Below are 16,289 nucleotides of genomic sequence, written 5' to 3' on the forward strand. Positions count from 1 at the left end.
ACTTTACTGCTGGAAGCTGAAGACAGAATGAAGCCTACTCAATCAACATTCATTTCGCATTTTGTAGAGGGAAAGGTTTTACTGAAGATTTGTATGGAAGAAAAAACACCACCACAGCAATGAAGCTTTAGAAACAGTTTGATCCAGCTGTTTTTTACAAAAGAGGGATAAAATTCTAGGAGAGGTTTATAAAACAGTGATCACTGCATGAAATGCTTCTGCTCCTTTCTTTTCCATGGTTTCTAGTTAGGAAAAGTCTCTGCCAGTAGCTGGCACAGCAAATAGAATGATGTATGGATGAGCTTCGACCCTTTGTCCTTCCTAAAATAAGACAGTTTCCCTTTGCAACTATGGTGAATCTGCTGTAGCCAGGACAAAAAGTCTTTTGGGAAACAAGAATACTTTTCAAATATAATTCTTAACTAATGTAAGATAACTTCAGGAGTTTCAACAGAACACATGTATCTCCACTATTATTTTTATCAAAATGAAATTGTCTTAAGAGTCTCAGAAGTAACAGCTAAAACTGTTCTCCACTTTTGCCTTGAGCTCTAATTCTGGAAATTAAAATTCTTAATTATTTGAAATGTTAGAGAAATTAATTAACAAAATTATAACCATGGTGGTCCATATGCTGCTCATGGTATGTAAATGACAGGACAAGGCATAGATAAGAGAGTGACAGCTCCAGTGTCAGCAGTGCCCCACACGAAGGCAGGCCCAACTCTCCCCAGAGCCGACATGCAGGTACACCCAGGTGCTGCCGCAGGGGCAGAGCAGCTGGAAAAGGGTGCAGCTCCTGGAGTTTCTGGCTTGGCACACCAAGACTTGCTGAGAGCCCTGCAAGCTGACTGGCCCAGGAGGCAATGGGATGTGCTTTAAATGGGAAAAGGGCTGGGACTGAAATGTAGGTGGGAAAGAACTGTATGTGGAAGTTGTTCTAGGAGCTGTTCAAAAAAGAATCAGATGTAAAACATACGGAAAATATTCTCAGTAAAGGCCTGAGGATGTGTTACGAGTAGAAACATATTTATAGGTGTGAGTCTGGTATGCAGTTTGGAAGCATCTGTGAATGTAACTGGAAAGCTTACAAACTAGTTTGATTTTTTTTTCATTGACTTGGTCTAGGATTTTACCTTAAGAGCCTACTTACTATCCTATTGCAACCTGAAAAAAATTTTTCTTCACTACTAATACAGAAGAGGCTTTGAAAGTGTTTATAACTTACATAATACTTAAACCATAAAGAAACCTATTATACTGTACAAAGCATCATTGATAATGTAAATGGATTATTGGACACTTGTGCACTTGGGAAGGAAATGATAAATTAGTCTACCTGGTACCCCATCTGGGCTCTGTGCAGGTTTATTTGGAGCACGTACTCTTGATCAGCATGCAGTTTGATCCATCTCTTGTCATCTCGTGTGTCTGTTGTCAGGGAAGGAACAGGTACTTCATTCTGTGGCTGAACTGTATCATCCCAGCTGCCCTTAATGCTCAGACTGACATTTAGAATTGGTAAACGGCACAAGAAATTCCAAGCCTGTAGAAAAACCAGATCCCTATGGATTACAAGATAATCTGTACAGTCATTATCACTCTAACAACAGCAATTCAATGTGCAGTTTACATATTTTTCTATATTAATAATATTTTATTGTGTATTAGAATATATGTAATCATACAACTCTCAATCATAAGCATAAAATACCTTTCATTAACCTCTTATGCTACTTTCTTCCTAGCAAACAAAACAAATGTGAAACTCCTCAAGCATGTTCCACATGCCATACTAAGATTACTGATGTCTGAACACAGGAAAAATTCCTTACTGCTCCCGATTAAAGTATTTTTTCCCTATAAGCCACTTAAAAACTAATATAATTAAGTTTTAAATTAAACTTCCTTAGCATAATCCATAAAGAACAAGTCACTGCAGTGCTAATTAGCAATAGGCAAACCTCAGAGAGTTCAGAGGATCAGTTCAGATAATTAACCAAAAGTTCAACTGCATATCCAAAGTTATCCCTATTTTTTTTTTTTAGGTTTTCTTGCATTGATCTTCATGAACTCTCCTTCTTAGAATTCTCCTGAGGAATTTTAAGTCTCTGCAGTTTCTCTTGAACTGCAACAGGTCCTCAACTTTCCCTCATCCTTGTGCAGAGAACTGTTGTTGGAGGATACAATCTGTGTAGATCAACATGACACTCTCTTAACCTTAAAAAGGCATCCTGAATATGCAGCCCTATGTTTCTCTCATTTTGGTCTCTATCAGACAAGGAAAAGCAGCTCTGAGAAGCTGTGACAAAAATGGAAGGGAGCAATGGAGGCTTTCATTTAGTGAAAAAGAAAATTAGCACGTTCACTCAATGAAATCTGTTAGGAAAAAGAAATGGGATTGGCTGTGGAATGGAGGCAGTGATTTGTGGCCTTCCTATGGCTGAAAAACATAGATCAGGATGGCACTGGAAGAAAAAAACAAAAGACCAAGAATCACCCTCTGCCCTGTTGTCTTTCCCCTCCACTCCCGGAACAGAACAGGAATCAGCATATATGAAAAGCTAGAGGGTGGGAAGGAGAAGGAAATAAGAATATTGATCTTGGCAAAGAGCCATCAGATACCAAAATGGGAACTTGTGGGAATGAAGAGGGTAGGGCATAATCACATGGGCAATAGCATGGGACAGAAATGTTTTATGTGGAAAAAACAAAAGCATTTTATTTTTCAAGTATTGGTTTGACCATATTGTGTTTCAACAAAATGTATTTCCATTTAGATTGTGCTTGATGCATCTGATTAGTTTTTCTTTGCTGGAAGGCACAGAGGCCTAACGAAAGCTAAGTTTGCTTTTTGCAGACATCATTGCCACTAGTCATACTGACAATAATAGTATATGTCAATACATAATTAGGGATACAGCAGCCATGGTAAGCAGACCTAAGGTCGTGCTGCCCTCAGAAAGGTGGTGCTGTCTCTCTCTCCAGCGTTCTCCCCACCAGCTCGCTGCGCCCCTCTCTATCCCCGGTATGTTGGCATTGCCATGATGGGATTGTGCAGCTAGATGGATCAGCTTGCTAATCATTTTGGTGACAGCATGAACTTAGATCAGCTTAAAGCTGATTGTGGAAACATATTCTCTAATCCTGTGACTCTGAATAAGCATGAGCCTTCAGTGCCACTGAAAGAAGTGGTCCAGCCTCCTCCCCTGCTGGCACAAGCATTCACATAGCCACTTGGCTACAGGCCATTTTGACTGTCAGTGAGAGGGTTGATAGGATTCCTCCCTCCTCCTCCCCTCGTCCCCAGATGCTCATTCCCACCTCCTTGCCTGAGGCAGACACAGCATTTGTGCAGCTGTGCGGTGAGCTGGGTCAGAGGAGGTGAAAACGGCACGGGGAGGGCAGGACTGCCCATTTCGGCTGCAGCATAGGCTTATTTGGATTAAAATGGCTGCATTACCAGAGCCTGGCTGAACTAAATGAGAAAACTGATTTCAGCTACCAACTAATCTCTCTCTCTCTCTCTCTCCTCTTCTGTGTATTACATGAACAGCTGTGTCTGTTCAGTGCAGAAGATGGGGAGGGCCAGCTGTGAGCGCTCAGGAACTGCAGCGTAAAAGCAGGGGACACAGATGAATTGCACCGATGTTCTTAACTGTGTCTTAGCTAGGAAATGACAGGAAAACTGTAATAGAAACTAAACAGCTAGGACTTTAAGGAAAAATACATCTGTCTTTGTCCCAACTCTGAAAGGAAATGGGGAAAAAAAGGCGGCACTTCGAAGAAGGTGAAAAAAATACCACCGACATTCTTAACTAAGTTGTTGTTGCCAGGATTTTGATACACTTCATACACGAGACTACTAAACCCACCTCCAGCAGATCACACTGGATGACAACTTGAGTAGCAACATCTCAACTGGCAAATGATTTTACGTTGAATGTAAAGGTTTTTAAGAAGAAACTTAGAGTAGGAACTCTACAGACCCACTGTGTGAGAGTGTCTAAGCAGGGTATTTCTGCTGACTTCAGGAGAGGAACCCTGATACAAACCAACGGGGTGATCACCTCTTTGGCTGTACTTTAGATACCATTTACCTTGAAAGCTTTTATGTGTCTCAAAGGACAAGAACTGGTACAAATATCTTAGAACAAAGTTTAATTTCAGCAGAGATCATAATTTATTAACTCCTGTAGTGGCAATACTTGTTACCTTCATCATAATCTGGTGAAAGTTATGATTTGGGCTGGTTTATACCATACAACCCCAACATAATCTATTTGTCAAAGGCTGTCATGTCCTCATGTAGCTTTCATAATAGAAACAAACAAAGTAACTCTGAGTAACTTTCTAATTAGATGAGAAAGTAGCTTTAATACGTAATCCTATGTTGGCTATTAACTGTTGTATTTGATGATCTTAAAGGTCTTTTCCAACCTAAAGGATTTTATGATTCCTTGATTTATCAAGTCTTGTATATCTGAAAATCAAAGGGAAAGTTAGTACTGCTTGATCATTGATACAGTCTGCACAGCAGGAGGCCTTTTTATCATCCATGCAATGTGGGGAAAATGAAGAAATGCTTTTCTCACCAAAGAAAAAAGTCAAGTAGTAGCAGGTGAAAATGAAAAGAAGATTATAGGAACACAGACACTTCCAGAGTAAAAGTAGATAATACCATAGTAGAGATAATATTTATTTATTTTCAATCTTGAAGTTTCTTTTTTCTCTTTCAAAAATATCAATATCAACTTAATATTTTACAAGGTGCCTAATGCTTAAGTGACTTAGATACTGAAAAAGATTTGTTAAAGAAGTATGATTCACAATGAGTCACTGAAACAAACATAGAGCTTTGATCAGAGCTTGGGGTTAGTCTAAATAGTTTGAATTTAGGCTGTCAGCTTTTAAAGCTCCCCTGACTTTCAGTAAGGTTTGGAATTATAATACTAAATTCTGTAAAATTAAAGTCAGGCTACCATGTCGCTTCGGTATTTTTTGACAATTTTACTGTTTTTTTGCTGTATAGGAACACACAAGCATATATGACCTCCTTTTAACTATGTCAACATATCCAATATATACATGCACATATGTGCTATATATATACATTTATCTACCAAGCCCATAGATTCAAATCATAATGAAATGAAAAATTCTTCACAAACCTTTGGGAACAACATTAGTATTTTTGCCCATAATCTGTCTCCCCAGGACCTAGCCTGATATCCAAATCCATGAGCAACTTCAAGAGCTGCTATTTAAAAATTAATTACCAATCTGCTTAAAAGGCATTTTCTCCCTTCCAAATGTAAAATTTCTTCCTTTTCCCATCTGCCTGAAATTTATGTAAAGCTTAAGCTGTTTTTACCAGTTTCTTGCTAATAATCTTTAGCTTTAAGATATGGGTTCAATATACTTTGAGTAAGAAGTAAAATGTTTTTTAGGAAAAGAATGGTTTTGGCAATTTAGTGGTATATTTACCATTTTATTTGACTCTGTTCATGTCTGTCAAAAGGCTAAGCTTAAACTCTGTAGCCTAGTATTCTTTCTTTATAGAAAACATATCATACAGATGCTGAAGAATTTTTCTCTTGGTTGGCCCCTGTCTATGTGAGAACTTTAAGACTTTACATATGAAGACACTCAACAGGCAGTCTCAATATGAATTTTAATTTTTTGCAAGGTATTACAATAGGTTTTTTTTTTTTTTCCCTGTAAAAAATAGAGTAAGGAATATAATGTATTGGTATAAAGGTTTCACATTTGTCATGCCCTATAACAATACAGTCATGGCTTTGCTATACCCAATACAGCCATTCCCAGCTCATGGAAATGAAACTTTCTCCTCATGTGATGGCAAGACATTATGTTTTTCCCTCTTATATGCATCTGTATTTACAAACATAGATGTATAGAGGCATAGAGTCATTTGCAGTGTGAACGTACACACCACATACACACAAGCTATTTTTGAAGAAACTGCTAAGACATTTCAATACCAGCCAAACATATTTATCTGAGGATTAATCTTCATCTATTGAATCAGACGAGAACACTGCCATGCATACAATTATTTAATTAGCAGCCAAATCCTCTGCCAGTCAGCAGCCGTTCCAGGCATACTGATGGGGCAGTAGATGCAAATCTCACAGTAGTACTGCTTTTTCTCATTACTACTGCAATTAGCACTTAAATTGATGCTTTAAACATACTAATTTCTGGAATAATTCAGGATTTGTATGTTACCTGGGATCGCCTCACTGCAGAGACGACACCAGATTGCTACGCAAATTGAAGCACTTTTGAGCCAAATAACCATCATCATATCAGACAGAGCCAATTTGCATTTGCTTTTAAAGATAACAGAATGGCAATTTATGCAAATAAATTAAGTAAGTTTACTTCTGAGTTCTCCCTGAACTAATTACAACAATGTTCTAATTTTTTATCACATCTAAAAGTTGGACTTAAATCAATGTGTATTATGTTAGAAATCTGTTGTTAAAGGAAGCCTTTTTTTGATGTCAATACATTTTCTTAATTCAAAATTTTGATGTTAATTTGGTTACAAATGCAGATATCTGTTATAGACATTTAAGTACTTTTCTTCTTGTCTGCATACCAGTAAAAGGTTTAACTGAAGCTGAACAGTCAAACCCAGGATATATTGCTGTCCTTTTAAACATTCAAATAAAAATCATTTGAAGCATAGCTTTTGAAGTTTTCATCTTATTTGAAATCAATAGGCTTAGCATGTGATGAATGCTATGGAATATAGCTGTCCTTTGCTGCAAATGCCTTGAAAATCAAACTGAAAACAAGACTTCAGTAGCTCAACATTTTGGAATAGTATTTTTTTTTCCCCTCCCCTGTGAAGTATGAAATTTTCATCTCCTTTTTCTGTTTCAAATACAAAATGAGTGCTGGATCTTTTACTAAGAGTATTCTCAGAAAAAATGGTGTTTGGCAGACCACTTCAGAAAACAGCTATGATGACATTTGCAATGCATGTATTCCTAGAGCAGAGCTATGAAAAGGTGGATAACACTCAGCAGATTGAATGACCTAGAGAAGCATCTTTAGAGCAGAGAGATGTGGTAATATCAGCCATAAACCAGAGTTTGTTACTGCTTAGCAGGGAATAAGTGAGAATAATATTAAGAAAACAAGCAGAGAAGAACCTTTGTAAAGCCAGCAGTACCTTGAAATTAGAGCAATGAATGTGTTGCACTTTATACAGAACGTCACATGATACTTACTGAAAGGGACAGAGTATTTCTTTTCCCAACTACTTTTCCTTTCCAATCACATGTGATATTGGTGATAATGATCACAAATAGAAAGTGTTACCTGTGAAATGTGCGCTGCTTGCAACTCACTGCCCACAATGGAAGCAAAAACATTCTCTTTTCCTTCACAGGCAGCCATTAGTTCGGGAAGACACTCGATAGGTCCTTGGTAACCTCCATGCACACTCTTCCTTTGGCCTTGGCTCCACTTCCTGATACAGACAGCAAAACATATGCCCAGGGAGGGAAAGCAAACATTTATATTCAGTTGTTTTGGTGGTAAAATTCAGTACTGTTTTCTGTTTTTAAAGAGTGGTCATTTACTTTTGGTTAGCATTATCTATGCATCATCTAAGCATCTATAGAGCTTTGCCTTATCTATGATGTTAAGATGGATACTAATGTAGTTTTATAATAGATTAAAATAAAGAGATAATTAACATACAGAGTTAGATTTGTTAGCACTTGGAACCCTTCCAGTGGTCTCTTGTTAATTTGTCTGGAATCACGGTTCTCAAAATAATCTGTGGGGGTTAATTAATCCATGAATATTGAAAACAGAAACAGAAAATCCATTTGGCAAAGCATCACTGTGAAAGACAGAGTTCTGCTTCTGATTTGTTAACATTCTCGGGCCCAACAATGACATTCAAACAATCAGCAGCAGGAAGTGGAAAGAAATTGGAAACCTGCTAATGCTTAAAAGAATTACATACCGAAAAAGGTAAAGATGCTGGAGCTCTATATTTGGCAAAGTAAGCAGGGATGAGTCATGTATCCATCTACCCTGAACCACCATCTGCACCAGGTTGGTTATGTTCAGAGCAGTCACCAGCCAGCCATGATGTGCTGCAACATCCAGCATTGCCTAAGCAAAGGAGACACATAATAAAAACAAAGAATGCAAATGTAATTACATACCTGGTTCATACAAGGAAGAGCATGTATTTAATGTTTAACATTAATGTTTAATGTGAACATACAGTGATTTCTAGGCCTTAACATAGGAATTTACTTCAACCTTTATTGATGGCAGTTAGGCACCTTTGGAATTAACCTTGAAAAAAGATGAATTAAATCCTGTATCATTGTCATCAGCTCTTACTCTCGAAAAGGTAATTTACACAATGGTTTTGGGGGTGAGAACTGAAGGTAGAATCTTTTCCGTACAAGTAAGTGCTCTTTGACATAACCCAGCCTAGAATGAAGGGAATGAATCTTAACACTTACTGTAAAGGAAAAGGTTAAAATTAATGGCAGTATTTGTTTATATTTTGACATGAGACCTTTCTCAGAACTACATAATTGAACTATTTAAGAACACCACCAATGTATTTACATTTGTTCAAAAATTAATACAAATATCATTTACCAGGAGCAATTATTATTTCCATTTGAACTAAGTACTTAAAAAATCCCTGGAATTGGACTAGATAAAAGCACTAAAATTTAGCTTATTAGCGTATTTGAGGTTTTGTTTAACACTGACACATAATTGAAATCTTGAAGAAAGCTTACAAAATTGTTTATATTTTACCTAGGGTGAGTAAAAGCAATCAGAAACAAAATGGATTTCACCCTTTGCATTGTAAACAGTTGACTGTCTTGAGAATGAGGGATGTTTGGCTGTCCCTCCTTTGGCAACTCTATCCTGATCCTGAAAAGCTTTCCCAAAGTACACAGAGAACACAAGCAAACAAAAAACCCCTATCCAGCTATACATCAGACTTCGAAGTGTTAAAAATCATCCTGCCTTCCATGTCTCACGAATTTCCATTCCACCACTACTTCCCATATTTTGACAATACAAATAAGAGGTATACTGTTGGTACCATTAGCATAAAGATCTAAAGCTAATTCAATATGGATTTTGCAATGCAAATGGCCCTATGGACATGAAAAAAATGGTTCTGCTTGCTTTTTTTCTTGACTGGACTTACACTCTGTTTGGTTAGTCTGAAAGTGAATTTAAGAGTTCTTCCAAGGGAAAAAGAACCAAACATGAATTTTTTGTTTCAATTATTTTTAATAGTAAATGCAGCTATTTGGATATATAGTATACTTTTTACCCTGTCTAGAGTACATTGAAAGAATGACTGTGATTCATGAAAGCATTTTAGCTGGTGAAGAAAATGACGCTATGTTAGTTGTCTTGCTTATTTTGTTCTTCAATAACATTATGATCACAATAAAGTGTGGGTCCTCATATTACAACACTCTAATTCATATTAGAGTAGAAAGTCATATATTTAACAGTAGTTTGTAATTTAGGGAATTCTGTGTTTGATTAAAATACTAGAAAATGTTTTTTTTAAGGAAGCAAGGAACACTGATATATTGAATCTGGTATATTGAACGGTTTCAACACCTTTTTAAATACCATCCTGGTGTTAGGAGAGTTGTAGTTTGATTTTAGGACCAGGCTTCAGATGTTTCCATGGGTTTTTCTTGTAAACACAAATGATATTGTTTGATACTTACTTAGGCAGCAGATACCTGCACCATTTTAACTTATTTTCCAGCCACTAGTGTAATGAGGAGAAGCTGTCTGTGTAAGTCTTTACATTTAATCAAATGTTTTACAGACAAACAAAAGGCAGCATTTACTTAAGGCAAACTAAACAGTGAAATCTTCTTTAAACAAAGGAGTTGTTTACACACGCAGAGCTATTTCAATTAAATTACACTGATTCTGGAGAAATACTGACTTTAAAGACACAAGTTAGTTTCACTCCTGGCCAAGTCACACAGTTTATTTTAGCAGTTTACAATGCAGTTTCAACAGGTTTTTTTTCCAGATCGGGGTGATAAGATCAGTGACAGAAAAATATTTAAAGTGTTACCCTGTATTACACAAATGTTGTCTCATTTCTCATGAATTGTGGATAAAGTGCCTTTCAGCTAATAAAGATTCAGATTTAATATTTAATTTTTTTTTTGTAGGAAAAGTCATAGCACCCTAAAACTCTCTAACATTCATAGTGACCCTAGAACCAGTACCTCACAACACAACCTTACTGGTTTCCATTTTCTGTCTTTTCACTTGGCTTGCCAAAGTGATTTCCATGTAGGACTATTTTCAACAAACAGAAAATAAAATTATGTTAGAAATCACATTTGAAAGGAGCAGCTTTGTGGCCTGCAGATTTATATGTTGGTTTACATGACATTTACTCACATAAGGATGGAATTGTTCTCAGCATCAGACTGGAGTCAGTCTTTGAAAATTACAAGGCAAGCTGCTCTTTACCTGATTTCACATTTTAAAGTATATTGAAGACTCTCCATACAGTACAGTCTGTGTTTCTGAACAGTCTGTGTTGCTGAGACAGTCTGGTATCTGCCTCCTGTTCTCCACTACCTGATTCTTGTTCTTTTCTGCTATTCTGACAGCCTGAAACATCATGTTCCCCCATATGATACTGCTGTACATATTGTACATATGTGAAGAATAATGCGTGCACAGATATCCTATATTTTTCATAAGCAACAAGAAGAATACACTGAATTGTATTTTTAGTCAGCGTGAAGGAGTGGTATTTCATAAAATGCTTCTGAAGACGCACGCATAACACTGTTCATGTTGTTTTCTTTCTTTTTTTTTTTTTTTCCAAATCTATCCCTCTCTCCCCTTTTAAACAGAGGTTTGAAAAGGGGAAAAGAAGACTGAAGATGTAAGAGAAAGATAAATCTAAACCAAGCTATACTCTGAAATTAACTGGAGGATCCTTTCACATAGAAAATCTCCTAGAAATTGATAGAGGCCTGCAGATAGATATCCCGTAGGGAGTAAGGAAAGCCTGTGTGTGTGAGACTCTGTGTTCCACATTGTTATAATGAATCCACATGGCAAATCCTCTTTTCCTCCTTATTTTCTGCTTCTTCACCCATAGAATTTATTCACAGCATCTCTATCTGGATGTGAAATCCAAGACAGTGACATTGTGAAAAAGTCAGAACAATGGTAAAGTTGGCTTGTTTCATCTGCTGCCTTGGAAACCTCCACATGTTTCATTTTCCTCTAAGTGAAAAACACAGAGATGCTTGATACTTAAATGGTTACTGAAATTCCTATAAATACTCAAGGTAACAAATTAAGTCATTCCCCTATTTCCAAATGTAAACATAAACAACTAAACAAAGAATATAATACAAAGCACAAAAAATTAAAGTATTTAATATTTATATTATCTGATGAATAACATATTTAGTCTCTCTAGTTTATCTAGTTGCTACCTGTTTGGTTTGTTGTTATTTTCAAGTACAAACCAGTATAATTTTATAGAAACTTGTGGCTTTTTTTAGCTCTTATTTTGCAAAGAAGTAAGTAAATTCTAAATAACTTTGAGCTGGTAAGATTGGAACAGATTAAGAATATTATTCTAAATTGAGAAATGGCACAAATTGGTTACCTGCCTTTCTAGCCTATGAATTTAAACCACTACAGGGTAATTTCATCACAGAGAAAAACTTAAGAGGACAGTGAGTGCAAGAAATAAAACAGGAATCAGTAAGGATGCTTTAACTACAGAAAAGTATTTCTGTACACATATACATGTATTTTTTGGTGAACCAACAAATTAAAAAAAGACAAATAAACCAAAACAAAAAAACCCCCCTCTAAGCCCACAACTTTTAAACATAAAGTAGAATAAATGGGGTAAATAGATGGAGTCAAGGAAATTATTGATTGTTATAGTAGAAAATATGTTTACCAACATCTTATTTCGAGCTCCTTCTGTGCTTAGGAGAATAAAAGCAGATGCCTATACTGATATGGGTTTATATGAAAGATTCAAACAATAGCTCTTAAGCCTTCCAAATGTCATACTTGGTCAAATACGAAGTAATAATAGCAATTAGTGACACTCCCTTTACATTTTGTCTGTCACTATAAAAAATAGCTTGGCTTGTGCCAATGTGGAAAACAACAACCTACTAACCATGGCAGGGGCAGCACAAAATTGCTGATGCTCAACAACTGATGTAGATGTTCTTGTCAGGTATGGCAAAAACTTTCATTCTGATGGCATTCAGAACTGAGTGTCAAAATGTTTGCATCAAAATCTGGCTATTGCTGTCATCATTCCAGGAGTGCATTAAGACCAAGCCCTCAGCATCTATGATCAGGTTTTCATCTCCTTATTTTTAAGAGCAGTGTCTGCTTATCCTTAAGTACGGAATGATTTAAACTGATCAAATGGTACCTTTCTGGTCTAACATGAAGCTGAGATTTAACAATCTGTCTCTTTCTAGCCAAAGTTATTACCGATGCTTGGAATTTAAATGATGGTTTATAATTCCCTAGTTTGAGGGGAAGCAAAGATGGAGGCAGGATGTGGAAGACGAGTGTGCGGCACACTCACTGATAGCAACACACTGCTTTTGTCTGGTGTTATTAAGCACTCCCTGTGTGTGCTCAAAATAACAGATACTAAATTGTTCCATAATGAACATAGCCCCCTCCTCCACTCACTCCCACTCATTTAGAAGATTTTTCAGGCTACCAAAATATCCTGATTGCTAAATTCTTTATTCTAGAGACTTTTTACGAAGTTTTTATAAACACTGGTTTTGGTATTACTTTCACATCCTTCATTTGAAAGTCAGATACTCTGGATGACTGTTGTACGACTGGGTAGGTGGCAGGGGACCAGACTAAAACTAGCAGAATTTCTGATCTACTCAAATGACTTAAATAGCTTTTTCCTTTAAGATAAGCTATTGAAGTGTTAAAAGTGATACAGCTTGCATCTTATTAATACAGACTGAATGCTGCTTAGAATAATTTCTTCTTTTTGAAGTCACCTGTCATATAACTGTGAATATACTAAGCATTTCAACTTAAATCCTGTAAATACAAATGTTAATATTTCGTGGATAAATTATATTTAAGGGATGTGACAATGAAACTATAATAACTGCTCTGGAAACAGAGGCAAGCTCAAGAAATGTAAGAAATGCTATTGCAGTTGAGAATTACACCTGTGATAACTCAGCTGAGTTGAGTGCCTACAGCGATGCCATTGGGGTAATGACTTTGTGGATGGGGGATGAAACTTCAGGTGTACTCAGGGTGAGTTTCATGGCTCAAATTTATCTACCCTTAAAAGATTAATTTTATTTTTTGTATCAATGCTTCACAGACTATGACACTTTCTTGAGTGCTTTTATTCATTAATTTGAAGTTTAGTCTAGGACTAGATTTCAGTTACATGTAGGATTTTAAATCCATAGAGCTATTAAAATCATTAGAATGGTGCCTACTTACAGCTGTTTAAGACTACAGAATTTATGTGACAAATATTTATAGATAATAGACAAAAGGGTATGCATTTTACCTTTCTTCCTAAAAACTATGAATTCAGAATAATAATAATAATAATAATAATAATTTTTTTTTGCACATGCTTCAAATGTAGGAAGCCTTCCAACACATACAATTATATTATGATCCACACATGACTTGATATTCTACTAATAAAAGTAAAGTATTTTTTCAGATGTTAAAGCATGCCATGTACTTTAAGTTCATGTTTTTATATAAATCATGACTATGATGCTTCAATTACATATCTTAGAAACAGCAACTGACTTGAAAAGTTGGAATTTATTTGAAGTATTACAGAGAGTTTAAGGTCACTACCTTTGGTATGTTATATATCAGTGAAACAGGTAACTACAGAACCTTTGAAATTCAGAGGTCTAGTCCAAAATTACTTTTTAGAAATGTTTTAATCTGGGGAGGGGGAGGAGTTCTTTCAGATCAATTAAATCGCCCATAAATTACACAGCTGTGTAGTTTCAGCCTACAGAGCATCCCCCCTTGTACTTTATCAGAGATATAGTGAATAAGTTGTAATTAATCCTATTCAGAAGGCACTCCTTTTATACTGCCCTCTGTATCCCACTTTTCACTTTTTTTTGCAAGCATATTCAGTCCCCTCTTCCATATGCTCTGCTACCCCCTATGAGAGACTAATTCTTCATCCTCCCATCATCATAAAGGTCTCACTGATGTATGCAAATTAAAACCTTCCTAGCTGCTTCATAAGATTCCTATCTCTGTATTCATCCTTTAGCCTCCATAGTAACATTATTAGTATTTTCAGAACAGAACAGAAAGGACAAACCATTTACTGTCTACATTAAGTGGAGTGCAACCCTTGGGTTCTTACTGATTTCTTTTAATAGTATTACAGAAACAAAAGCAGCTACAGAGTGTGATACCAGCAATGTAAACTTGGTGGGGCATAAGCCAACGTTCAGAACTCATTGAGTCCCAACAGCCAATTTAACTTCAAATTACTAATTAATAAATTGATATTCTCTACTACCCCAGTGAACTGCAAAAAGAATAAAACGTTTTTGATAAGAATGTCTTTGCAATAAATCCCAGTTTCCTAACATAAACAATTTCTTAAAGCCAGCATTTGTTTCAAATATTAAACAAATCTACCAAAACCATGACAGATACACATCTTTCTCATAATAAATCTGTCCTCTTTACAGTTTAGAGTCAGCTTCAAAGTAGGAATGTAATATTTGGTCAATAATCAAATTTTTTTGAGTGCATTCACAAGAATCCTTTTCAACAGCAACAGTTATTCCCAGTAACTTTCTCCTGAACTTTTAGCCCCTTAAGGTTAGCATTCAGGAAGCTCAGCTGCTGTCTAACAAACTTAATTAATCAAAAAGTCATTTCCGAGCTGTAACTATGAGTAAAAGTGCTTCAAGTGTGCTAGCAAGCCTACAAGTTAATCAAAATGCTAATGCAGTACAAATTAAAGTTGTGATTAACATTTCACAGTAGCTGCTTAAGTGAATTGATCACACAAATGGGTTAAGCATTACTCATTTCCTCCAGCCCCTACTGGGAAAAGGTTTGTCATAGGTGGGGGAGGGATTATGCACAAGCAGCACCAAATCATCATTAAACCATCACCAAGATGCTTCCATACACCAGATCACTGATTATCCACAGCAAGCAAAACTCCAACACCAGAAAGGTAACCCTCCCTTCTCCCACATATATATATACACCTACACAAGCAGGCAGCAATTCCAGCCCAGCATAAAAAAAATCCCTACAAAGTGATCCATTGCTGTTTAATATCTGTAAATGAGCATTGCCACACAGTATAAGCCCTACAAGATTTTTTGATTATTCTATTATTTCCACATTCCTAATGTGGAATAATAGCCATACAGCCATGAAAGCAGCCAGTATTTAAGTAAAATTGCAAACATTGTGCTGTCACTGGAATATTACTGCATACACAAAGAATATGTGCAGCAGCAAGAGATGTGGCATCTGCTCTTCACTTGTTTCTGAGTAATCCCCTGCATTCTCAAGTTAATTTGATTCTCTTCCCTTCGTTCAGTAAAGCTGCCCATTTATTTATAGTTGCCAATGCAACCATTACACAAAAGCTCTTTCCCCGGACACTTCTGGACAAAGCTTACATACACAACTGTAAAATAGGCCTTTCCTGTACCTCCCACCACCTGTCAGCAAGCACTTGGCACACCTGTACTACCAACAGGCAATATATGAGCTCAAACCACTCTTAGGATCTCTAAGAACTTCTCCACTTCCTCATAAGCAGCAAAACAAAAGACTCAAGCGACATGGTTCTCCAAAGTTTTAGTGGCTGTTATGAACTGAGGAGGTTTGGGGAGGATGAGAAGTGCAAAGCTGAAGGACATTCTCTTTCTTTGAGTCCCAAAATGGCAACATGGGCTCCTTTGCCTTTGCATGGCCAGAAGTACTTTTTGTGTTCTACTGCTCCTTCTGAGGAGCCACCATCATCCACCCAGCACAGTCTGCAGTTTAGTACAGTAAGTATTTCATACATCAACTAGCTCTTAGCTGAATTGGGCAGCATATTTGTGCAATATTTGACAACTCTGAACATGTACTGCAAAGATATTGCTCATAAGACCTCTAGCAAAAATGCAATTTAAATGACTAGAAGCAACTTACTTACTTTA

General features: G+C 36.5%; 1 protein-coding gene across 1 annotated transcript in view; it reads right to left on the reverse strand.

The window, feature by feature from the left end:
* ASCC3 (activating signal cointegrator 1 complex subunit 3) overlaps positions 1-16,289 on the reverse strand; it is a 255,062-nt gene that overhangs the window by 3,711 nt on the left and 235,062 nt on the right. The window contains exons 38-40 of the mRNA XM_008637741.2: positions 8,012-8,163; positions 7,357-7,507; positions 1,340-1,546 (exon numbers count right to left, since the gene is read on the reverse strand). Of these exons, the coding sequence (XP_008635963.1) occupies positions 1,340-1,546; positions 7,357-7,507; positions 8,012-8,163 (510 nt within the window). The remainder of the gene's footprint in view (positions 1-1,339; positions 1,547-7,356; positions 7,508-8,011; positions 8,164-16,289) is intronic.

Source organism: Corvus brachyrhynchos, unplaced genomic scaffold (assembly GCF_000691975.1).
Source record: "Corvus brachyrhynchos isolate BGI_N302 unplaced genomic scaffold, ASM69197v1 scaffold14, whole genome shotgun sequence".
NCBI lineage: Eukaryota > Metazoa > Chordata > Aves > Passeriformes > Corvidae > Corvus > Corvus brachyrhynchos.